Raw genomic sequence first — 24,030 nt, forward strand, 5'->3', positions numbered from 1 at the left:
CGGTATTTAATTATCTCTCTTCACTCCTTATTAAGGAGATAGACCTACAACTCATTTGTTGATAGTATAACTAAATTCAATGAAGCATTTGTATGGGGGTGATTCTTAAACTCGTAGGAAATTAAGATTGGTATATTAGAACAAAGTCACATCCCCAAACTATTAGGAGGTTTAAGTATTAGAGACATCTCATTGATCAAATACTCTCATTGTATTTTACCCATTTTTTTCAAATAACTCAAACTGCCTCTAGTCTCATATTCTTAATAAGAAATATGATTATTTTGAACCTTGGAACTTTGTTATTAAGAAATCAATCCTCTTATACTTGGAAAGGTATTAGTCAAACTATTCTCAATGTCAGGATTGGTCTTAGAAAACTTGTTGGATCCAGACAAAGCATCCTCGTTTGCGAAGAGCCAGGGTTGTCGAGCATCTAATTAAACAAATGACATACCTTCTTCACCTGTAACATTAATTCTCAATGCAACCTAGTCTTCGATCTTTATCTTAGACGAAGCTTGGAACAATCTTGTGCTAAATAGCTTATTTCATTCAAGCCTAATTAACATAATTAAATTATATTTAACCTTCACTTGAACCCAATGATGATAAATGAGTTTGAAGCTTCACCCTATGGAGTTGACTACTTCTAAAAGTGTCTATTGACACTTGAGGGAAGATAGAACTACTAAGAAAGGTATTGGGAGGGTTGGAAGGTTGTGCTTTTATGCTTAGTATCTGCTTAGCAAATTAGTTGAATCTCTCATCTCTTCTCGTCTCGTCATGTCTCGCCTCACCATGTGGTCAACTTAGGCTTAAAAAGCATGATCCTATGAAAAATAAATTTTTTTATTCCTCAATTGACATTGCCCTTTAGTTGCATTGGAAAAATTGAAATGACCTCAAGTTGAAAAACCATCATTCCCAACCTTGTGGATGAAGGTTCTCTCTCTCTCTCTCTCTCTCTCTCTTGGATGATTCCAATATAACTCGAATGTTGAAGACTCTTCTTATCCTTTTCTTGAGCCAATAGCATCTCTTTTTCTTACAGCCACAGGTTGCTGATTCAACACTCATCAAGCTTCTAACCCCCCTTACAAGCTTGAATGCTCGGCATGGGATGTGGTTTTCAAAAAGCCAAAGAGTTTAAGATTTATAATTTCTCGATCAAGTAATTGAATTATTCTTTTTACCAAAAAAAATATTTACTATCCGTCAGTCTTTAAATTTTATTTGTGTGACAGTCCCAGCCTTAAGACACAACTTCTGAAACATAATCTTCATTCATCAATCGAGAGCCGTAAAAGGCTAGTAAGTATGCGTTTTATGGTGTCGACATGAATTTGTTGTCTATATGATATATATATTAGACCTTTGAGTATTAGATATTTCGAAGTTTCTCAACCTGCGTTGTCGGGTTTGGGAGGCCGGCACGAGCGAGTTCTGCGAAGTAAGCAGCGTCAGCGTTCGGCCAGCCTATCACCCATCCAAATATTCGTGCGCAAACTAGGTGTAACAGCGCGGCGGACAGCTCTCACCGCCCGCTTTGTTTTCCTTACTCATTAGTTTAAGGCGAGTTAGTATCGTACCTGCGCGTCTCCTTTTAATGACCTGACGCTCCTTGCTTATGGCTCATCTGCCGATGTGGGACTAATCGTTCGGGCTTTAGACCCAAATCGAGAGACGGGGATTTTAGCCGGTACTGGTGGAGCACTAATGCTACCCCGCGCTTCCCCTCAAACGACACGTTGTCGTTCGCACATCTCTCATCTGCCGATGTGGGACTAAACCTTCTGAGCTTCGTTGCCCCCATCCCGAAACCCTAGCTCTCCGATCCTCCGGCTAAATCCCTTTACCCATGTCTGTGGCAGTAGTAGTAATCTGAAGGAAATTTTCTTCCGGTGGTCCATTGGTATGTATGTTCATGCAAAAAATTGATTGAATGATGCTACTTATTTGAATGATTTTGATTGAATGATGCAAATCATAGGTTTTAAGTCGTCCGATACACCAAGTATGTTGTGCAGGTTTGTCTGCGCTTTGCATTGCGTGCTGCAGATTTACATTTGGTGTCGTTCTGTTCTTTGATACTTGTAACTCCTTTTCCTCCACACGGTATTGCGCACATAGTTAATCAGCGGGCTGAAACTTTGATTGCAGAGGTGAAATCCTTTATTTTTTTCTTTTTTTTTGCTCTTATTTGTTGCTGAAATCTGCTGCCTCAAAATGAGCATTGATAATGTAAATGATGAATAAGCACATACATATTGTTGTGCAAATTGCAAATTACATGTTTTTATTGATTACTCTTTATTGCTAATTTTCCATTTGTAGGGTGAAGAAGGTGGGATCAAAAGGATTTTGAGCAGCATTCTATGCCACTTAGTATTTGACATCTTTGAGTTGTTCTACCTCAACTTGAATGCAAACTGAAACATCAGGTTCGTTTTTGTCCCATGAATACTGTGAATGGTGTTATGTTAACTTGTCTTCAAATGCATCGAGCAATTCTATCAATGGTTCAGGTAAAAAATGGTGGCAACAGGATACGCTTACTTATCATTGATTCTACATCATATTTCATAACACCTATCCTTGGAGGCAAAAATTCACAAGGTATGCACCTCCTATACTTGGCATGGTTGCCTCCAAAATGGATCAGATCTATCTTTATGATGCAGATTTATATCCTCTATATGGAAATTCGCACTTTGCATCAATGTCAATGTGTAATTTTCTTAATTAAAACCTGTGTGCTGCCTCAAACACAATCTAGTTAGAAGAAGATGGTGGATGGCATTGTGGTCTAATTAGGAAGCAAGCTTAGTTTGCCTTTTTTTTTTTTTTTGTTCACATGCCTCATGATTAATTTGACATAATTCTATTGTTTCCAACTCCTTGCTCGAGTAGCTTAATATGAGATCCACAAATAATTTGATTTTTACCGTAGGGTGGATCAGTTTAGGCTTGTCGAAAATGAAGTAGTAGATTTATGCCATGAAGAACCTTATAAATAACTTTCCCAGGGAACATGCTGGAAAAGGGCTGCAATGATTTGTAAAAAATACCAAACATGAAATGACAATTCAAAATTGATGATTTTTTTTTTAATTTTCATTGAATGGTCCCAACTTAATTTGGTTCTCATTGCTTTAACTCGGCGCATTGGCTCAGGCTTTATTGGCTTTGGTTTGCATCAGTTCATGTCAATTTCAGTCAGTTGAAGTGAATACCTAGTTCTGCTTAGATTTGTACACGCATCACATTCCAATTTCTCATCTAACAATATGTGTCATCTGATGCTGCTCCAGAAACAAACTGGAAGTATATCTTTGATGTTTCCGAGTGTCCCAGTACGAATATCCTATATTACCAGTTATGATAACTGTGTATGCATGTAAATGATTTATGCTAGATACATAAGTTGCATTGTCACGAGTTCCTTTGACCTAATTTTGATCAAAATGCAGGACTACTGTTGATGATTTCAACTGGAATTCTGCTGAAGAAAATAGCAAATGAATACAACCTGACAGTAACATTGCATATTTTGTGCTTGGCTGCATGATTCCTGTTTCATTTTTCTGTGATGAAATGCATGCCTTTTTTTCCCCTAGTTTATTTTGTTGCTACTGTTCTTAGAAAACTACCTAGTTTTAATCTTGAATGAATATAAACTACTATTTCTTGTGTAGGACATGTTCGTGATCTGAGCTCCAGTTGTGTGTGGCACGACGAGTAGTCTGGATCAAGCCTTATGTAACTTGCTCCTATCTGGTAATATCTCAAGCTTGAAATGCGAATAGAACACTAGATGCATGATCCATGATTCGTTATCTGTTCTTATTAGGCAAAGCTTATTATCATCATATTTTCACTACTTTCCATACAAATTTTCTTAAAAATTTTGACCCATGTCATATCATCAAAAACATTGATCAGATAACCTTGTAGATGAAATATGTCTATGTTTTTATATAGAGATGTTAAAAGTATATTTTGATTGTCCGATGTGCAAGCATTGATGTTTTCTTACAAAATTATATCGAGTGCATGCTCAACAAAAACCCTATAATACAGAGGTCAGGAAATGAGTTTGGAGGATTCATAAGATTGAGTAGAATGCATCCCGATCTCTTGTAGCGATGTAACATTTGACAATTGTAGGATCCTTGGAAGGTGGATTGGAATCTTGGATGTTACGAGTAGTATAGTTATGAGCTTTATTAATCAAGTGGATGCTTTGATAGACATAGCATGGCTGATAAGTTTACCTTCAAGAACAGCCCTTTGAAAGGGTGGCTGATAAGTTTACCTTCAAGAACAGCCCAAATTGAATGATCAGATATAGGGTTTCCTTATCCACAGGCTGATAAGTTTACCTTCAATAGCAAGGCAGGTACCGAGCAGCAGTAGTAAGGGTGTCTTGGAGCAGTGTGACTGACTTGTTGGATAAGCCAATCAAGTCGCTGGTGTACAAGAAAAAGAATCCCTAAATCACCGACCGTCCATTTGATATCTAACGGCCCTCTGATGCAAATTCCTGTTGAGGCATTGCAGTTTGATGCTTCTGCATTTGAAGTGTTCGAATAACCGATGTTGAAATGGCTATTAGCAAATTGCATTGATCTTTCCATGTCAAGCCGGCAATAATAATTAATCTTGTGGTGAGCTTTTGGATCAATGTCAATCTACTCCTGCAAAAGTTCACTGTACTCGGTGATGTGATTTTATGGATGATCATAGGCTATAATAAATACCACATAAGTCACAATTGGCATCCCTTCGGGTCTCGTACGGGATCAAATAATTTCATCATATTTTCATTTATTAGTATGATTTGAACACATGACGTGCATCAAATTTCATAAATCTTATCGTTTTATGATTTATTTGTTTCCTTCCAATTGAATCGAGATTTTGATTCGGTTCGATTCAATTGAATAGAAATTTTATGATGAGAGATCTACAAGGGATGGGGACCGCAGGAAGGAAGTCGCACATGAACGCACGATCGTTGGACGTTAACAGCCACAAAGGATTTCAATTATTGGTGCCCTCATAAGAGTCGTCTTCGTCCTCCGCTGCCTCCATCACGCGGAGTCGACATGTTGGCTTTGCCCCTCTCGCAGGAGCCTAAGGTTGAGCGAGGAGGCACAGCGATCTCGTTTTCATTACACTGCCATCCACAGTTCAGATCACTGTGTGTTGTGCAAAAACAAAAATAACAGGGTCTTCGACAATGAAATGGTTGATTCTTCTGGTCATTGAGTCGGTAGTTTATTGAACATGAGATGATATATAAAATAATTTACATCTTTAAACTCATACTCACGTGTAGGTGACAATTGATTCAACTTGAAATGTTGAATATTAAATAAGCGGCAGTCAAGAAATATTATAATAAGTTAATAGTTCAAATCCTTTTTATAGTATCAATATTTTTGTCATTGCTCTTCTCTTAGGGGAGCTAACGACTTATGATCCTCCTTCTAATTCCTTTTATTGATAAGTTCTTTTTATAGCGTGTATTCCTGTAAGCTCATACTCGAGAACTTCAAAAGAATATCTCGAAGGATAAAGATAACCCAACAGGTTTACAAGTAATTGATTCCCCTACTTCTAATGTGAAACTAAATATCCTTATCATTATCTAATTTATAATCTAATTATCGAGACATGTAACAAAGTACCTCCTCTTTACAAAAAAAAAATAATAAAAAAATACGCTTTGAATCCGCAGACTTACCCATGAATATTAAGTGCATGCAAGTGGATAAGACAACGTAGTCCATGATGGGAAAAATGTGCGTTTCGTGGACGATTTAGTCAATGGTTGGCTTCATGCTGCAGTCTCCATCGGGTTTCATGGAACTTTGACTTAATGGTCCTTTCCCCCATTGACTCCTATAAATTATTTCGGAAAACTTCTAATTTTAATGGTTGGCTTCACACTTCAGCCTCCATCGTGTTTTCATGGAACTTTGACTTAATGCCCCTCCTCCCATTGATTCCTATAAATTATTTCGGAAGCTTATAATTAAAACCGACCCTTTCTTTTATAGATCTGTAATAAAGTCATATGATCGAAAAATATAAATTAATTTACTACAACTAATAAAAAACCATAGTCACATTGAGAAAGCCAAAGGATATGAACGCATACCATCGAGATTAGTATTTAGTATAGAATAAAAAAAATCATTTTCATGGTAACTAATTTTTCTCTATCTTTAATATGTTTGAGAAAAGGAAAAACATTTTTTTTTTGAATTTTCTAAAATATCCTAAATCTTTTCTTCTTTCCTCTTCTCCTCTCACTGATAATGCAAGACTGTAATCAATGTGTGAAGACGAGGATTTCATAAAAGTTGGGGTCCAGCAATCTTTAGTTAGATTAAATTTGAAATAATTATGAAGAGGATCCAAAACTTTATTCTGAGAGACTCCAAGTCAACAAGAACAGTATTAATCATGTTTCAAGCATTTATTACGGAAATAAAAGCTTGACAAAAACAACACTGGGATGGGGGATGAGTTGCTTTCATAGTATTTGGATCCTCTTCATAAAAGTTTGACAAAAAGTCATATAGAGTTGCTTTCATATTCTTTTAATTTTTCATTTATTTTTTATATTTATATTTATATTTATATATAAGTCTAAATTTAACATTTTTTTTACTTTTTATTATTTATTTAACTTCTATTCTAATAGTTAGATTCATAAATCTTTAGTTAGATTAAATTTGAAATAATTTATGAAGAGGGTTCAAAACTTTATTATGAGAGACTTCCAAGTTCCTGTCAATATTAACAAATAATAATACTAAACGAAGACCTCTCATATTAATCAAAATATGATGATTTATATTTAAATTTTGGTAATAAAAATTATCTTCAAGTCAATAAGAACAGTATTAATCATGTTTCAAGCATTTATTACTGAAATAAAAGCTTGACAAAAACAATACTAGGATGGGGGATGAGTTGCTTTCATAGTATTTGGATCCTCTTCATAAAAGCTTGACAAAAAGTCATATAGAGTTGCTTTCATATTCTTTTAATTTTTCATTTATTTTTTATATTTATATTTATATATAAGTCTAAATTTAACATTTTTTTACTTTTTATTATTTATTTAACTTCTATTCTAATAGTTAGATTCATAAATCTTTAGTTAGATTAAATTTGAAATAATTTATGAAGAGGATTCAAAACTTTATTCTGAGAGACTTCCAAGTTCCTGTCAATATTAACAAATAGTAATACTAAACTAAGACCTCTCATATTAATCAAAATATGGTGATTTATATTTAAATCTTTGGTAAGAAAATTTATCTTCAAGTCAATAAGAACAGTATTAATCATGTTTCAAGCATTTATTACGGAAATAAATGCTTGACAAAAACAATACTAGGATGGAGGATGAGTTGCTTTCATATTATTTGGATCCTCTTCATAAAAGCTTGACAAAAAGTAATACAGAGTTGCTTTCATATTATTTTAATTTTTCATTTATTTTTTTATTTTTATTTTTATATATAAGTCTAAATTTAACCCTTTTTTACTTTTTATTATTTATTTAACTTTTATTCTAATAGTAGTTGTATGTGAAATTAGACGTCACACCGATGAACATATGATCAATAATATAAATCTAAAAAACCAAATCAAGATAAGAAGCGATGTCTTCGATTACATAAAAAAAATAAATTAAATATATATAAATTAAAATAAAAAGTTTAGAAGAGGAATTCGGAGGCATGCAAGCAATGTCCTAAGCATATTCCTCATCCTTGTGCAAATATCATCGATGAGCCGCCCAAAATAGAACTAGGATGATTCTTCTTTGAATACAATCATGAAAAATATGAAAAAATTTAACAAAGAGAAATAAATGGAACCAAGAAACTCAGTAAAAGTTAGAAAATTTTTATATTTTCTTTCTTCCTCTCAGTTTCTATTTTTCTTAGATTTTTGATAAAAAAAATTATTTTTTTATACAAATATCGTATTAAGAAGTGATTTATTTATAGCCAAACTCCAGTTATCATAACAAGGGTAAATGGATAATTTCATAATTATCTAATATATGGATCAAATATGTGTCATGTCCAAACATGGCTCATCAAACCCAGATAAATAATGCATGTGAATGGGTTTGGACTAATTTTGCTTCTTCAAATTTTGGATAATTTAGTTATTATTATTATTATTATTATTTCAATAATAGGAAGTATTAATGTAATTAATAAAAGAATCGATATGGGCGTTGTATCTACCCAACCGCTGCTGTTGACTTACATTGGGTGTTGTAATTAATAAAAATTCTATTTATTTATTTGTCTAATATTTTAAATTCATTTTTTTGATTTTTTTACAGGCATGCAGAATTTATCTGACGGAGTCGTATGATGACGATAGATTGAAGTCAATGGAGCTGTAGATTTGGTGACGCCAACCTAGAGAAGACACGGCGTTGCCGCTCTTTTCCTCCGTTGATCTCTTCTAATTTTAATGGTTGGCTTCACACTTCAGCCTCCATCGTGTTTCATGGAACTTTGACTTAATGCTCCTTCTCCCATTGATTCCTATAAATTATTTCGGAAGCTTATAATTTATGACCGATCCTTTCTTTTATAGATCTGTAATAAAGTCATATGATTTTATTTCTCTTTCTTCTCTTCTCTGTTGATATTTTCCTCCATCGAGATTAGTATTTAGTATAGAATAAAAATAATCATTTTCATGGTAAATAATTTTTCTCTACCTTTAATATGTTTGAGAAAAGGAAAAACATTTTTTTTTGAATTTTCTAAAATGTCCTAAATATTTTCTAATTTCCTCTTCTCCTCTCACTGTAATCAATGTGTGAAGACGAGGATTTCATAATAGTTGGGGTCCGAGGATCCAAAACTTTATTCTGAGAGACTCCAAGTCAATAAGAACAGTATTAATCACGTTTCAAGCATTTATTACGGAAATAAATGCTTGACAAAAACAACACTGGGATGAGTTTTCATGTTATTTGGATCCTCTTCATAAGAGCTCGACAAAAAGTTATATAGAGTTGCTTTTCATATTATTTTAAATTTTCATTTATTTTTTTTATTTTTATATTTATATGTAAGTCTAAATATAACTTTTTTTACTTTTTATTTTTTATTTAACTTTTATTCTAATAGTAGTTGTATATGAAATTAGAAGTCACACCGATGAACATATGATCAATAATATAAATCTGAAAAACCAAATCAAGATAAGAAGCGATATCTTCGATTACACAAAAAAATAAATTAAATATGTAAAAATTAAAATAAAAATTTTAGAAGAGAAATTCGGAGGCATACAAGCAACGCCCTAATCATATTCCTCGGCCTTGTGCAAATATCGTCAAGGAGTCGCCCAAAATACAACCAGAATGATTTTTCTTTGAATACAATCGTGAAAAATATGACAATATTCAACAAAGAGAAATAAATGGAACCAAGAAAATCAGTAAAAATGAGAAAATTTTTATATTTTCTTTCTTCCTCTCAGTTTCTATTTTTCTTAGATTTTTGATAAAATTTTATTTTATATATACTAATATCATATTAAGGAGTGGTTTATTTATAGCCAAACTTTGGTTATCATAACAAGGGTAAATGGATAATTTCATAATTATCTAATATATCATAAAACAGATCAAATATGTGTCATGTCCAAACCTGACTCATCAAACCCAGATAAATGGATGTGAATGGGTTTGGACTAACTTTGCTTCTTAACCTTTTGGATAATTTAGTTTATTTATTTATTTATTTCAATAATAGGAAGTATTAATGTAATTAGTAAAAGAATCGATATGGGCTTTGTATCTACTCAACCGCTGCTGTTGACTTACATTGGGAGTTGTAATTAATAAAAATTCTATTTATTTATTTGTCTAATATTTTAAGTTCATTTTTTTGATCTTTTTACAGGCATGCAGAATTTATCTGACGGAGTCGTCTGATGACGATAGATTGATTGAAGTCAATGGAGCTGTAGATTTGGTGACGCCAACCTAGAGATTTCACGGCGTTGCCGCTCTTTTCCTCCATTGATGTCTGACTTAAACAACACTTGTATTTGACTGTATCGGATTTTTCCTTTATCATGAGAAAAGTTGGGAGTAATTATTCTGCTTTGCCCGTTAGATTCGGCCGAATCCCTCCTGCACACAAATAAACAGAATCTTATATACGATTCGCCAGCTGTCTTTGCTGTTTAAATCGAGAAGATAAGTCAGCAGCCTGACGACTTCCACCCGAGTGCTGGTAATTCCATATATTCCATGAACCCTTCTAAGAGCCAGAGCCCCTCTCTCTTAGGGATATGGGAGGAGGTGTTGGTGCAGCGGCGTCGGCGATGGACGTGGAGAGGGAGATGGAAGAGGACGAGCTGTCGCCGATCGAGCAGGTGCGCCTGACGGTGATGAACAGCGACGACCCATCGCTGCCGGTGTGGACGTTCCGGATGTGGTCGCTGGGACTCTTGTCCTGCTGCCTCCTCTCCTTCCTCAACCAGTTCTTCGGCTACCGGAGCCAGCCGCTGATCATCACGCAGATCACCGTCCAGGTGGCGTCGCTGCCGCTGGGCCACTTCCTGGCGCGGGTGCTGCCGACGACGCGGTTCCGCCTCCCGGGCCTCGGCGCCGTGTCGCTCAACCCGGGGCCCTTCAACATGAAGGAGCACGTCCTCATCTCCATCTTCGCCAACGCCGGCGCCGCCTTCGGGAACGGCTCCGCCTACGCCATCGGCATCGTTAACATCATCAAGGCCTTCTACGGGAGGAGCATCAGCTTCATCGCTAGCTGGCTGTTGATCATCACCACCCAGGTAAATCGTCTGTTAGCAAGTTCCAAGGAGGAAGATGATGTTGATGGGCCAACCATTGATGGGAGGGATAACGCAGGTGCTCGGGTATGGGTGGGCGGGGCTGATGAGGAGGTACGTGGTGGAGCCGGCGCACATGTGGTGGCCCAGCACGCTCGTCCAGGTCTCTTTGTTCCGGTAATTTTTATATTCCTTACGTGCATTCAAATTTGTGAAGCGAAATCATAAATTTAAGCGAATAATTTAAATCCATGATTGAAAAAAAATTCTCTCGAATGAAATCATTACTTTTCATAATAAATTTTCTAATTCTTCATGCTATCGTAGCTCCTCTCGTCTTGACACAGACTTCTCCTCCTCTACCTATTCTCTGATGTGCTTGGGACAGAGTCTTCACATCTACAGTGAGCTATTATTGGCATCCCCTCCTCACATCACTCACATATCGCAGATGGTGAGACCTCGCTGATCTGCAATCAAAGGCAGATAGCAACCATCCTCCCCTATTCGCTCCGACGATCGTGGTGTCTAACTTGCAGATTTGGCTTCGGCAAATCCCTCTTTAACTTCTTATCGTCGATCTGTACCAGAACAGTTCTCCCTGATCTGCTTTCGCCGCTGCAGCAACACGTCTTCCTCGTTGCTATAGCAACTTCACCGTCTCCTCATCACTAATACCTCTTCTTAACTGGTGCATCCCCGACCCCTTCCCTATTGGTTCTCATCGTCGATCTGCACTAGGACATATCACTGATTTATTGTCAACGCTGTGGCAACAGCAACGTTGCTTCCTCACTGATCTATAGCATCAATAACACCTCTTTCACGTCTCTGTAGCAACTACATACTCTCCTCCTCACCAACGCCTCCTGCATCTCCTCCTCTAACATCCACCATGGGGCTCTATCAAACAGGCGCGTGGCAGAGGCTCTGTCATCACCGACGAAGGCCTCTGCTTCTTTAGTTCGAGTCCTCCCTTAGTTCCTTTGATCGGCGATCAAATCTTCCCAGTGCTGTTGCTTATCGAACATGGCTGCATCGCTGCCTCCGCCACTGGCACGTGGGCTCTCCTCCGTTAGGCTTCTCGGTGGCATTGCCAACGCCTCTCCTTACAGCAGTCGACCTGCTCGTAATGCACGTCTACAATCAAAGTCGTCGACTCCTCTAGCTATTATTCCAAACTCATTTTTCAGCTACACTTAATAGGCAATCTAGAACTGGAACAAGTCCTCTTATTCTTTTCATGTCAATCGACATCATGTCCTCTTCTCGAACCAATCGACATCATGTCCTCTTCTCGAACCAATCGACATCTTCTCGAACCAATCGACATCATGTCTTCCTCCTCATCTATATTAACGTTTCAATTATTGTTGACCTCATAATACAATAATTTATCTTAATCAATAAGATTTATATTCATCAATAATTAATTTTAATCTATTTAAAACTATCGAAAGATGATAATTATGCATCTTAGCGAGCATAATTCATTAATCTACTCTTTGGACATGATCTATTAGATTACATTTTGTTGCTCATTAGAAACAATCAAAATGCTAGGAGAATGTCCCAATGCTAAATTTTGATCATAAGTTATGATTATGATAAGATCATCTTATTTTATAAGTAATTCGAGTCTTAATCGTTAGTTCCTACCACTAATCTCTTCGTATATTACTATCATAGAAGTATGTTTAAAATTATAAACTACTCTCACTAATTGCTCTCGCACTCGTATACTAAGTTTTTTATTAACTTTAATGAAAATAATATTAAAGTGAAATACTATTACTGACTATATATAAAATCTAAAAATTATTATAGATAACTTAACTTTAATAGGTTATCCCCTAAATGATAAACAAGTCATTATTCATATTCTGAATGGCTTAAGAAAAAAAATAAGGAAATAACAATAATAATTTGGGTACATGACTCACCAATATAATTTGAAGAATTGTATGACAAGTTGATTGATCATGAAACATAGCTAAACCAAGAAGAGATGATGATGAGACCAACTATCACATCTCAGTTTAGTTAAAAATCTAAAGGAAAAATAATCAAAGCAACAAGGACTTCGATAAAGAATCGAATAAGATGCTTCTGGATTATGTCACTAGGTTCATAGTATACCTTAAACCTCCTCAATTGCACCTCTCATCGTATCAACCTATAGTTCTCTTCTAAACCTATACTCTCTCATTGCTTCAGCTTAATAGCATCTCACCCCCTACTTCTCCATCTCACTTTGTAATGCCTGATGAAGCGATACCACAAATGATATCTTTATCTTCTCCTTAGCTAAGTGACATCGAAGTGCATCGACCAAGTACATGTCAATGATTTTCCACTGACTCTCATACCTCCAATACAAACCAACAATACCATCAAGCTTTAAAATTATATGAAAACATTATCTAAAATAATATCTTCAAACCACATCAAATCCTTGACCTTCATGATACCACAAGCTCCCTACTTGAGCATACTAAATCCATAATCATCATCCAAGCCTAAAATTCTTCACATTGGCACAAAGTCATATGTGAAAATATAATGTCGTACTCCATAATGCTACATGTACCCTTGTACTATCCCACCATATAAAATATTATCGGATGTAAATGGATCTTTCAAATTAAGTAGAACTCATATTGATCTATTGCTAGATATAATATATGTATTGATTTCTTGGAAACATTCAATCCAGTTGTTAAATCGATGACAATCCGACTTAGCCTGAGTTTGACTATCAGATGATATATATATGTTAATTGTATATTAATAATGCATGCTTATAAGGGACCTTAACCGAATATGTCTTTATGTAGCAATCTCTTAGTTTCATCCATCCTCAATATCCAAGCTATGTTTATAAACAATGAAAAAATATTTATAGACTTTGCTAAGCTCCAAGAGTCTCGTATACCAAACTTGACTCATTTTTTATATTAGTCGACTTTGTCGACTCTAAGTCTAACACATTTTTGTTTCTATGATAACAAAAAAGAAGTACCATATATCTACTTCTTTATGTAGATGATATTATTATTATAAGCAATAGTCCCATAGAGATCAAGCAATTTATTAAACAATTAATAGATCAATTTTTGATTTAGGAACTCTAAGCTATTTTTTTGGGAGTGATAGCAACATTCTGGACCTTCCTATCTTAAAAGAAGTACATTTAATATTTATTATCAAATACAAATATATAGAATGCCAAAGAAGTTGTCACCCTATTTTCCATGGTTAAATTACTCAAATTATATGATGGTAGCTTTGCTACATATCTCACACGGTATCGACAAGTACTTGGTTTATTATAATATGTATCTCATACCTCTAAGCATCTCATTTGTGGTCAATAAATTATCATAATTCATGGATCGACTTAGATATTGGTTTGCACTAAAATGTGTCATGTGATATCTTAAAAGAACTATGATTCATAAATATTTATCACTTCATCTATATGTCTTCACCAATGCTAATTGGGCAAGCAACATTGTTAATAGAACATTTATGTTAATCTATTTTATCTTCCTTGAAGCAAATCTAATTAGTTAGAGTTCTAAGAAACATAATACAATAATAAGATCGACCATTGAGGCTGAATATCGAGTCATTACCACCATGTTGTAGAACTCAACTTGGTCACTAATCTACTATACCAACTTGACATCACCGTCCAATCCACTCCTATAATATAATGTGATGATATTGGAATCATCAACATATACGTTAATTCGGTATTCCACTTACGCATGAAATACATTGTCTTCAACTTTTATATTGTTAGAGACTAAATTGTTAGATATCGACTATATGTTTCTCACGTCTATACTTTTGACCAACGAACAAACTCTCTCACATAGCTTCTTACATATTTCAATTACTTCGATCCAAGATTGATATTCTTAAAAAAATTTAATCTTACAGATGCATAATATGCATAATAGAAGATCATGATAGAGATTAATATGAAATGATAACTCTATAATCCTTACATCCTTAATCAATCTATAATTTTAGAATCAATCACAGATTTAAATAATTTGATTACATAATTTAAATGTTTTATTGAAAATTTCTTCCACAAAATCTATATAAATATATGAAAAAAATTACTGCATTCATAATAAGTTCGTCACTATATGTTTCCAGTATTGAATCTGCATGAAGCCGTTCAACTGTTTGATCGTAACAGCTGCAGTCAAACGAATACACTGACAATATAGTGTATTGTGTAGTTAAGACTGTCAAAGCTTTGTCTTCTCTAATTCATATTCTGAGGTAGAAATCATAATTATAAGTCTGAATGCTTCAGGGCGTTGCATGAGAAGGAAGATCGTCGGATGTCGAGAGCCAAGTTCTTCGTCATCGCACTCATCTGCAGCTTCACATGGTACACAGTCCCCGGCTACTTCTTCCCAACCATCACCAACATCTCCTGGGTCTGCTGGGTGTTCTCCAAGTCCGTCACCGCTCAGCAGATCGGGTCCGGGCTCCAGGGACTCGGCGTCGGCGCCTTCACCCTCGACTGGGCTGCCGTCGCCTCCTTCCTCTTCAGCCCCCTCATCTGTCCCTTCTTCGCCATCGTCAACGTCCTCATCGGCTACGCTCTGCTCATGTACGTCGCCATCCCGCTCGCTTACTGGGGCTTCAACTTGTACAACGCCAAGACCTTCCCCATCTTCTCCTCCGATCTGTTCACGGCTGCCGGCCAGCCTTACAACATCACCGCTATCGTCAACAATCAGTTCGAGATCAATATGGCGGCGTATGAGCAGCAGGGGAGGATCAATCTCAGCATGTTCTTCGCCCTCAGTTATGGCTTTGGCTTCTCTGCAATCACTGCCACGCTCACGCACGTTTGCTTTTTCTACGGAAGGTAACCCTCTCTCGCTCTGTACGATTCCTCCATCTCGATTGGTGTCCAGCGTTTCCACTGTCGATGCAGGGAGATCTACGAGAGGTTTCGTGCGTCATATAAAGGAAAGCCTGACATCCACACGAGGCTGATGAAGAAGTACGAGAATATACCGGAATGGTGGTTTTACCTACTCCTTGCAGTGACGTTTACGGTCTCCCTCATCCTCTGCATCGTGTTGAATGACCAAGTTCACCTCCCATGGTGGGGGCTCATCTTCGCCTGTGGGATGGCCTTCGTCTTCACCCTCCCAATAAGCATCATCACCGCGACAACAAACCAGGTACGTGCATGACCCTTCCTGCAAGATCACAGGTAGTGTTATGCTACAATCGCTTACGGTCTTCTCTATTTCTTGGACGACGAAGACTCCAGGCCTAAACATCATAACAGAGTACATCATGGGTTTGATACAACCTGGGAAGCCCATCTCCAATGTCTGCTTCAAGGTATACGGCTATATGAGCATGGCCCAAGCGGTGTCCTTCCTCGCTGACTTCAAGCTCGGACATTACATGAAGATCCCGCCCAAATCTATGTTCCTCGTTCAGGTACTTCGATCTTACCGCTTTACTACCGCGTAAGACATGATGTGACGCCTTTTGTGGGAATAATGTCGAACAGTTCATCGGCACCATCATCGCGGGAACGATCAACCTCGGTGTAGCATGGTGGCTGCTGGGATCCATCGAGAACATATGCCATCCCGGTCTTCTACCTCCGAACAGCCCCTGGACATGCCCGTCGGATCGCGTCTTCTTCGACGCGTCGGTGATCTGGGGTTTGGTCGGACCGAGGCGCATCTTCGGGCCCAAAGGCAACTACGGATCGCTCAACTGGTTCTTCCTGGTCGGAGCTCTGGGCCCGATCATCGTGTGGCTGTTCCACAAGGCCTTCCCGAGGCAGTCATGGATCCCCCTCATAAACCTGCCGGTCCTGCTGGGGGCCACCGGGATGATGCCTCCGGCCACCCCGCTCAACTTCAGTGCTTGGATTGCGGTGGGGACGGCGTTCAACTTCTTCGTCTTCCGGTACCGGAAGAAGTGGTGGGAGAGGTACAACTACATCCTGTCGGCTGCGCTGGACGCAGGCGTTGCGTTCATGGGGGTGCTGCTCTACTTTGCGCTGAGCATGGAGAACAAGAGCATCACCTGGTGGGGAGCTGAAGGGGAGCATTGCCCGCTGGCGTCGTGTCCCACTGCTAAGGGAGTTCAAGTCGACGGCTGCCCTCAGTTCTAGCGAATCTACGGCAACGCTCCGTTTTCTCTACTTGCGGTAGATAATAGATTTGGATTGCCTCATTAGATCATCCTGACGTGGATGTGGAAGGAACCGAAAACAAGATCTCAACATAAGATGTTTAGTAATGGATTCTCTATCCATCCATCAGTGCAGCAGCACATCAGCTTCAGCTGCTCTTTGCATCCTCCAAGTAGAGACTGCTGAACCCAATTTACTTCGCTAGTATGTCGAAAATGGCAAAAATACTTTGCATCCATAATTTGAGATCCATTCTTTGTTTGTGTAACAATGCATTAATCACTTCAATGTCTCAACAATAAAATAAAATACGAATGTTTAAATATGATTTGATGGGTTATGCAGCTGCATGTGCTTATGGCTTTCTTATTAATAGCAAAGTTGTAATGTTACCCACTCTTAATTTCCTCATATCCAAGCAAGCAGAGTATGCATGTCGAATAAAAGGGCCATCTTTCTCTATCCCTGTCGATGGCTGCCATCAACGAAAATTGCTGGAAATCCAAGTTTATTTATTCTTTGTTTTAAATCAAATATATTCAATGACACATAAATTCTACAAAATAATATTTAAAAATAACTTCTTACATAATTATTAATTACAGCTAATATGAATCTCTATCTATTTGTAGGAAATAGTCTGAGGTATATACAAGTGACCTTATAAGGCACCTTTTCATGGTGTTTCCTTATAAGATAATGTTAAGTAAAGTTTAATTTTCTCAACGTCTCATCTTAAACTTAATTTATTCGAATAAAAATTAATCATACAATTCAAGTAAAATTTTTATTTTAAAAAATAACTTTAAATTGATGTTGAATATTTTTTAATCAAATATTTTCTCTTTAATATTCTATATATTTCAGAAGTGTGACTCTAATTCTATTTTATGATTATTAAACACATACCATTTTAAGGAAGGTAAAACTAAAAACAAAATAGAGTAAGCAATATGATAACAATAGTATAATAATATAGAGCCGAATCTAAGCCTCTAGAATCTTATTTCTCCCTCTTCCTCCTTATGTGGCAGCCCTTTTTTGATCCCCTCTATTCTTGGAGCCCTTTCCCCCCTTATTTCATAACCAACGAATTTTAACCCTTGAACAACTAATGACATACTCCCCTCCCATGATAAAAAAATGTAATACTCTCTTATTGATAGTTATGCCCCCTAGCCCATCCTTTGATTCACTGAAAATCTATGCTTCTCAGGTTTCTAGGCCCATGCCTTCTCCCTCGGTGAAAATCTCTACTATTGTTTCATGGGTTGAACTATTCCGAGGGACTCATGGTGTTGGAGCTTGGTGTTCAGACTCCTCTCTGGAGGTAAAGTTATACATGATCTATGCAAAGTCATCTCTAAGCATTGAGCTCGACCCTGGTAATCTCTCCCTTGCCCGAAAGGACCAAGAAATGTCTTGTATTATAGGTTTTTTAGCAAAACTCCTTCTCTTTTCTCGGAACCTTCCTCTCTTTTCAACTCTAAAATGATAATACTTCATATCATCCTTAGTAACCCCTGGTTTATAATGAGACAAGCTCTCTCTCTAATCCTTTGGAAACCAAATTTCCAATCATTCCTTGAAAAAATGAAAAAAAACTTTTATCTGAAGTCAATTCCTAAAACTTCCCTTTGAAATGTTATAGCCTAACATCTTCTGCTATATCACCTTCAAAATCAATTAGTTTTTAAAAATTAATGAAATTACACTCTCTTGCACTTGTGATAAGTTTGTTGGGGTCTTCATTCTCCTTAACCTATCTGACCCTCTTCTCTAATGTCTTTGGATCAAAGAATATGCTACACAATTCTTTCAATCAATAACTTTTAAAAACCTATCGAACATTTGCTTCAAATGCGATAGAGTGGGTAACTGAATCAATCACTACTCCTCTATTCCTAACCTCTTATCAGAAAAATTCCAAGACTATTCTCGGAGCTTCCATCTCTATACCTAGGGTAGCCAACCTCCAACTAAAGGTTGAAGATGACCAAACCTATGAGCTATAAGTCAAAGTATAGAAACGATCAATCAGGTAACGTCGTATATTTTCCCCCTCAGCCCAATTTGCACCTAACTCTTAGGCCCTAATCATATGGATGTGGCTCCATCCTTATTAGACTCCAATCCAAACCTTATAATTGATTTAGATTTGGGTGCCTCAATTAAATCTAATCCTACTTATCCTCATTTAGCTTAATCCTAATATAATCCCTCTTAAATCAATGTTCTTTAAAACTATCATATACAAAGTCTATCCTTAAGCTCACTGCCAATATCAAGGACGGTTTCAGAAAAATTATTAATAGTTGCTACAATATTAATATTTGAGACAACCCATGGCTTAACAATACCCTCATTAATAAATGACCAACCTTTGTTGAGGCGTGTAATTTTAGAAACCTTACTATCATCTCTAACCACAATCTTATAGTCATGTTGGAACTTAATTAACCTAGAATCTTTCTTTCGTCCCTTGCTTGTGAGAAAAATCCTATCTATTTATCTTTTTCATCGTCCCGAGGATGATTCCTGCACCGTAATAGATAATACAATCGTTAATGATTCGGATGCTACACTAAGAGGACTATTGACAGGATTGAAAGGTGATTTGGCGGCTAAAAGATTGCCCCGAAGATAAAAGAACTTCCTGTGGAAGCTTTCCTAGAACCGTTTCTTATCTCTAAGTTTTATCTCCAACATAAGTTACATGTTCTCAGACTTCTCTTCTCATATCCTACTTGAATGTTACTATACCTTTTGGGAAGCACTTTAATGGAACCTTAACCTTCGCTTCCAGCTCCTGCCCCCTTGGATTCAAGATGATTGTATCTTTGAAGCTTCTACATTGAAAAAAGTATTCTCGCAATAAGCTTCTTTCCATCATTACTACATGTTTCTAGTTCTTATGGAACAATCGGAATAATGCTAAGTAACGCAACCATCCAGCCAAGGTTTCTACTCTCTTGTGAAGAGCTGTTGAAGAGACGGATGTTAGTCTAGAGGATTCTCGGCTAGGGCTTCTTTACTGCATTGAGTTGGATGACTCACTTATTTCTTTGGATCTTCCTGTAGGTACAGGCTCCCGTATCACGGACTCATCTGGCTCATCTCTTTGGTTGGCAAGCGGCCCCTGCAAAGCTGCTAATCCCCTAATGGCTGAGGCATCTGCACTTCGCATCTCTATTGCTTATCTGTTTATGGATCAAATCCGATTTAATACAACTTGTTAATTTTGTCAAGGGATCGACCACTACTTCTTGATTCTTGAGATCGATGTTTTGTGATATTTTGCACCTTCTTGATAGTCTTACTCGTTTTTACCTGGAGCTCTCAACTGTGCAAGCCACTGGCGGCTTTAGGCAGATCTCTAAACTATCAACTTTTGTTCGCCGCCGATGATCCGCAGGCTGTTCAATTTTGTACTTCAAGTTTTAATGATATATAGTTTATCTTAAAAAGGAAAACACGAGAGCAGCAGTGATATGTTGATTAATATACATCAGCCATTCCTGTGCGATTTCCAGCTTTTGCTCCCCACGTTGTGTTGGGTGGTACGATGTGGTTATTGGTGATAAACGTGACGAAGACTTGATGCCTGCTGCCGACCTATGTTTGGCTGACATAAGATGCGAGAAGAGCCAGCAAAGCATGCTTCGACCATGGTTACATGAAGTGGAGATTACACGTTGTGTTGGGTGGTACGATGTGGGTATTGGTGATAATGGCGATGAAGACTTGATGCCTGCTGGCCTACCTTTGTTTGGTTGACATCAGATGCGAGAAGAGCCAGTAAAGCGTGCATCAATCAACCATGGTCACATGAAGTGGAGATTACACCGTAATATACTCACAGAGCCAGCAGCAACAATTCACTGTCATACGGCCTCCTTGACTAGGATTTATGAAGAGGGAAAGCAACTTATGTTGAAGGAAGGAAAGAAAGAACACCATTACAGCCGTACTTATATAAAGAAGGCTTTGGTCTTTATCACTGAAACACTTGAAGAAAACACTAATTTAGTCTGAGTTGAGTTGAGTTTAATGCCCGTCATAAAGAAAAGCTGACAGGATTTCCCCACAGCCATCACCTTCATGCGCTGACAACAGCAGTACCTCACACTATCTACTTACTCCCCCACCGTATCTTGCTAAAATCTCGGTACCATGATCGTGGTGGTATGGTTCTATTGCTGATTAACTTGAGCTCCGGTTGGCGTGGGCTGAGCTAAGAACGCGGCGGATGGGCATCGAGAAAGGGCGGGAGCGGTGGAAGACTGCGGTGGTGGTGGCGGAGTTGGAAATGCGCTCGCAGGAAGGGCACAAGCTGAGGGTGGTGGGGGGAGTCGTGTGCATGTAGCACTGAGGTCCTGAGAGCTTCAGATCTCTCAGCTCTTGCACCTCCTTCTGCAGCCTTCTGTTCTCTTCTGTGAGGGTGTCGCAGCACCTTTTGAGGAGCTCGCGGTCCGTTTCTGTTTGCTTCAGCTTTGTTCTGGAACCAACCAAGTGGTAACAACATGAGCATCGTGTCACCAAAACAATGGCACGAATGAGGCATAATGATACCTTGCTCTTCGGTTTTGGAACCACACCTCCACTTGTCTCGGCCTCAGGTTTAGCTGCTTGGCCAACGCCAGCTTTTGCTTCTGTCACAAAGAAACAAGGACACTTCATGAACTGTTGTCACACCAACACGGGCTCCGCTAATGTCCGACTAACGTCGTACAACTAGAGGCTTACGGGGTTGAGGGTGTTGTGTGCTTTGAAGCTCTCTTCGAGAATGGCGGACTGGTCCTTGGAGAGGCGGAGCTTCTTGCGGGAGCCCTCGGCGTCTTCCTCGTCGCTGACCCCGCGCGAGCTTGCTGGTCCTTGAAGGTCCTGCTCCGCCCGCTTGCCGCTCACGCTGGAGAGCGTGCTGTTAGGGGACGACGCCCCCGCGTCCTCCCCACTGTTCCTCTCCTCGCCGCCCGGCGGCGTCCAATTCACGTCGACTCCTCGGAGCAGGGGCCCCGGTCGTGACTCCGCTGCTGCCCCGCCCACGTCCAAGACTGGTCCGTTCTCTGCTACCCAAACGTACGTACACAACATATTCGATAAGAAACACATGCTTTTGCAATCATTTTTCTTAAGATTTGTACTGAAAGAAGAAGCTTTGGATCGAATCTTAAGTAGATCTAACTCGATACCTGAGTGGACAACGAGATCACTCCATCGGCCCTTCTGATGGCAATAAAAAGACGGTGATGTGCTGGGACCGGAAGCAGGAGACGACGAAGGAGGCATAAGGTTGAGCTGAAGATTCAGGTTGGAGGAGGTCAAGCTGAGGCTCAGCCCTAAATCATCCTTTCCCATCATCATCATCTTAGACCACTCCCCCTCTTACTTCCTTCCTTTCTTTCACTGGCTTTCCTACTCTCTCTCACCTTCTTAGCAGGCTGTAAAGATTCACAGAGCAGTCCGAACAAAGATGGACGCCAAAAGAACGGAAGCAGGGGAGTTGGGAAACGGAGGAACTCTTCGGGGAGGAGGGCATTGAATAGTTTGTGTCTCGTTATAATTACTACCAATCTCTCTCTCTCTCTCCTCCGCGAGAAACCCGTGGCTCGGTCTGCCAAACCCTTAACCGGCGGCCTCTGCTACTTTGACCATTGACTTTTCTGCCGTTGGTTTCCATGTTTCTTCCTTTTTCATTCCGTTTCATGCTCAAACGCGACGTGGGCTCCACCGCGTACCCACTACATGCATGCTTCAGACGTGTACAAACTAGACACTCTTAAGTACATGAAACTGCCCTCAAAATACATACAAGATAAAGAGTTTTCTCTGACCCAAATATGACCTTGTCATGACTTTGAAGGCTGTCGAGAGTCAAAATTGCAACACCGTTCGCAATGTCAATTCATCACCTCAACTTGTACCCTCCCCACCATCATCACATCATTCTATCTATCATCGAACACCCCATCTGCTATTCTCTTCTCTGCTTCTCCTCGGATCCTGCCGCATCATGCCTCCCACGACCGCCCGCCGGCCGACCACGTGTCCCTTCTCTCCCACAGCTACGGTGTTCGCTCTCGCTCCCGCCCATCTCACGAGGGCGATCGCGTGGACGCACATGCACGCATGTGCCGCACACGTGGGATGTCCCGCCAACGAGCGCGTCGGCGCACGTACGGCCAAATCCCCATCCCTGCACGTGCGGTCAAACCTCATGGGCCCGCACTTGTGGGTCTCCCCACGCAAACATCCAGCCGTCCGATGAGCGATCAAGCGGATCGCAACCGTCGGTCGGAGACGCCTGGGGTTGCGACCCGCACGTGCGAGTCCTCGTCCCGCTGTCGGACCGTACGGATAACGGGAGGAAAACGACGGCTCGTCCATTTACCATAAGATCACCGTTAACAAACGATAAAATTGCACCGTGGTTTCAATTCAATTCCACGAGCAGTGCTAATAAATCGGGTTAGATTTATGTTAGTCCATATGTGGGAATACTAACTGAGATGGATTCCTTTTCGTCTAAAAGAGAAATACGACATAGCATAGACTATGGGAGAGTCAAAATATGTGGTGATGTGGCAAAAAATCATGCAAAGCTACATGGATTTCCTAAGACGAGTAGGGGGGTATTAAAGTAGGAAGAACGAGTTATTAGTGTTTCGTAGAATAACATTATAGCGAGTCACACGTAGTGCCATCATTTCCAACCATTATTTCCTCTTTCTCTCTCTTCTAATTAATTTAGTTTAGATGATGGGTTTTACCATCGGATTCAGAAACGGCCCCTTGCATTGATTGGTCTATAAACAATGCAATATAAGTCAAGGATGGAATACAAACCATGGAATGCAGCTCATGTGGGCGTGGATGCTTTGTCGACCAAGGGCAGAGCTACATGTCACCTAGGAGTGGTGATGGCTCCTCTAGACTCAAATGTTTAATCTTAGTGTTACTACAACCTC

General features: G+C 38.9%; 2 protein-coding genes, 1 long non-coding RNA gene and 1 other non-coding gene across 6 annotated transcripts; 2 read left to right on the plus strand and 2 right to left on the minus strand.

Annotated features, from left to right (window-relative positions):
- Window positions 1-964: 964 nt before the first annotated feature.
- On the plus strand, window positions 965-5,270 carry LOC103983071 (uncharacterized). 3 transcript variants are annotated; one of them, XR_010495834.1, is made up of 6 exons: window positions 965-1,915; window positions 1,994-2,165; window positions 2,338-2,444; window positions 2,529-2,619; window positions 3,474-3,780; window positions 4,951-5,270. It is a non-coding gene; the product is annotated as an uncharacterized LOC103983071 (long non-coding RNA). The 3 variants fall into 3 exon arrangements; XR_010495832.1 differs by having other exon boundaries at window positions 1,390-1,915; window positions 2,031-2,165; XR_010495833.1 differs by having other exon boundaries at window positions 1,398-1,915; window positions 2,031-2,165; window positions 3,699-3,780.
- Window positions 1,424-1,579, minus strand: LOC135637416 (U12 minor spliceosomal RNA). The gene has a single exon (XR_010496267.1). It is a non-coding gene; the product is annotated as a U12 minor spliceosomal RNA (small nuclear RNA).
- A 5,038-nt stretch (window positions 5,271-10,308) lies between the features above and the next one.
- On the plus strand, window positions 10,309-17,314 carry LOC135637236 (oligopeptide transporter 4-like). The gene is made up of 6 exons (XM_065149813.1): window positions 10,309-10,866; window positions 10,943-11,040; window positions 15,200-15,763; window positions 15,833-16,085; window positions 16,171-16,353; window positions 16,427-17,314. Exons 1-6 carry the CDS (start codon window positions 10,363-10,365, stop codon window positions 17,039-17,041), a joined length of 2,217 nt encoding a protein of 738 aa, XP_065005885.1. The 5' UTR covers window positions 10,309-10,362; the 3' UTR covers window positions 17,042-17,314.
- A 3,711-nt stretch (window positions 17,315-21,025) lies between these two features.
- LOC135637237 (homeobox-leucine zipper protein HAT4-like) lies at window positions 21,026-22,607 on the minus strand. Its single transcript, XM_065149814.1, has 4 exons — window positions 22,255-22,607; window positions 21,809-22,131; window positions 21,635-21,714; window positions 21,026-21,560 (listed from the first exon to the last, which is right to left on the minus strand). The coding sequence occupies exons 1-4, from the start codon at window positions 22,427-22,429 to the stop codon at window positions 21,266-21,268; spliced, it is 873 nt and encodes a 290-aa protein (XP_065005886.1). The 5' UTR covers window positions 22,430-22,607; the 3' UTR covers window positions 21,026-21,265.
- Window positions 22,608-24,030: the final 1,423 nt, after the last annotated feature.

The sequence above is a fragment of the Musa acuminata genome, chromosome BXJ3-4 (genome assembly GCF_036884655.1).
Source record: "Musa acuminata AAA Group cultivar baxijiao chromosome BXJ3-4, Cavendish_Baxijiao_AAA, whole genome shotgun sequence".
Classification (NCBI taxonomy): domain Eukaryota; kingdom Viridiplantae; phylum Streptophyta; class Magnoliopsida; order Zingiberales; family Musaceae; genus Musa; species Musa acuminata.

What these genes read in the sequence shown, in the direction of transcription:
- LOC135637237 (XM_065149814.1), bottom strand. Translation starts at nt 22,429, where the DNA reads ATGATGATGATGGGAAAGGATGATTTAGGGCTGAGCCTCAGCTTGACC. An exon ending in CACACAACACCCTCAACCCC is followed by an intron (nt 21,715 to 21,808) that starts GTAAGCCTCTAG and finishes TCTTTGTGACAG; the next exon opens with AAGCAAAAGCTGGCGTTGGC. An exon ending in TTCCAAAACCGAAGAGCAAG is followed by an intron (nt 21,561 to 21,634) that starts GTATCATTATGC and finishes GGTTGGTTCCAG; the next exon opens with AACAAAGCTGAAGCAAACAG.
- LOC135637236 (XM_065149813.1), top strand. Translation starts at nt 10,363, where the DNA reads ATGGGAGGAGGTGTTGGTGCAGCGGCGTCGGCGATGGACGTGGAGAGG. An exon ending in TGTTGATCATCACCACCCAG is followed by an intron (nt 10,867 to 10,942) that starts GTAAATCGTCTG and finishes GGGATAACGCAG; the next exon opens with GTGCTCGGGTATGGGTGGGC. An exon ending in GTCCAGGTCTCTTTGTTCCG is followed by an intron (nt 11,041 to 15,199) that starts GTAATTTTTATA and finishes TGAATGCTTCAG; the next exon opens with GGCGTTGCATGAGAAGGAAG.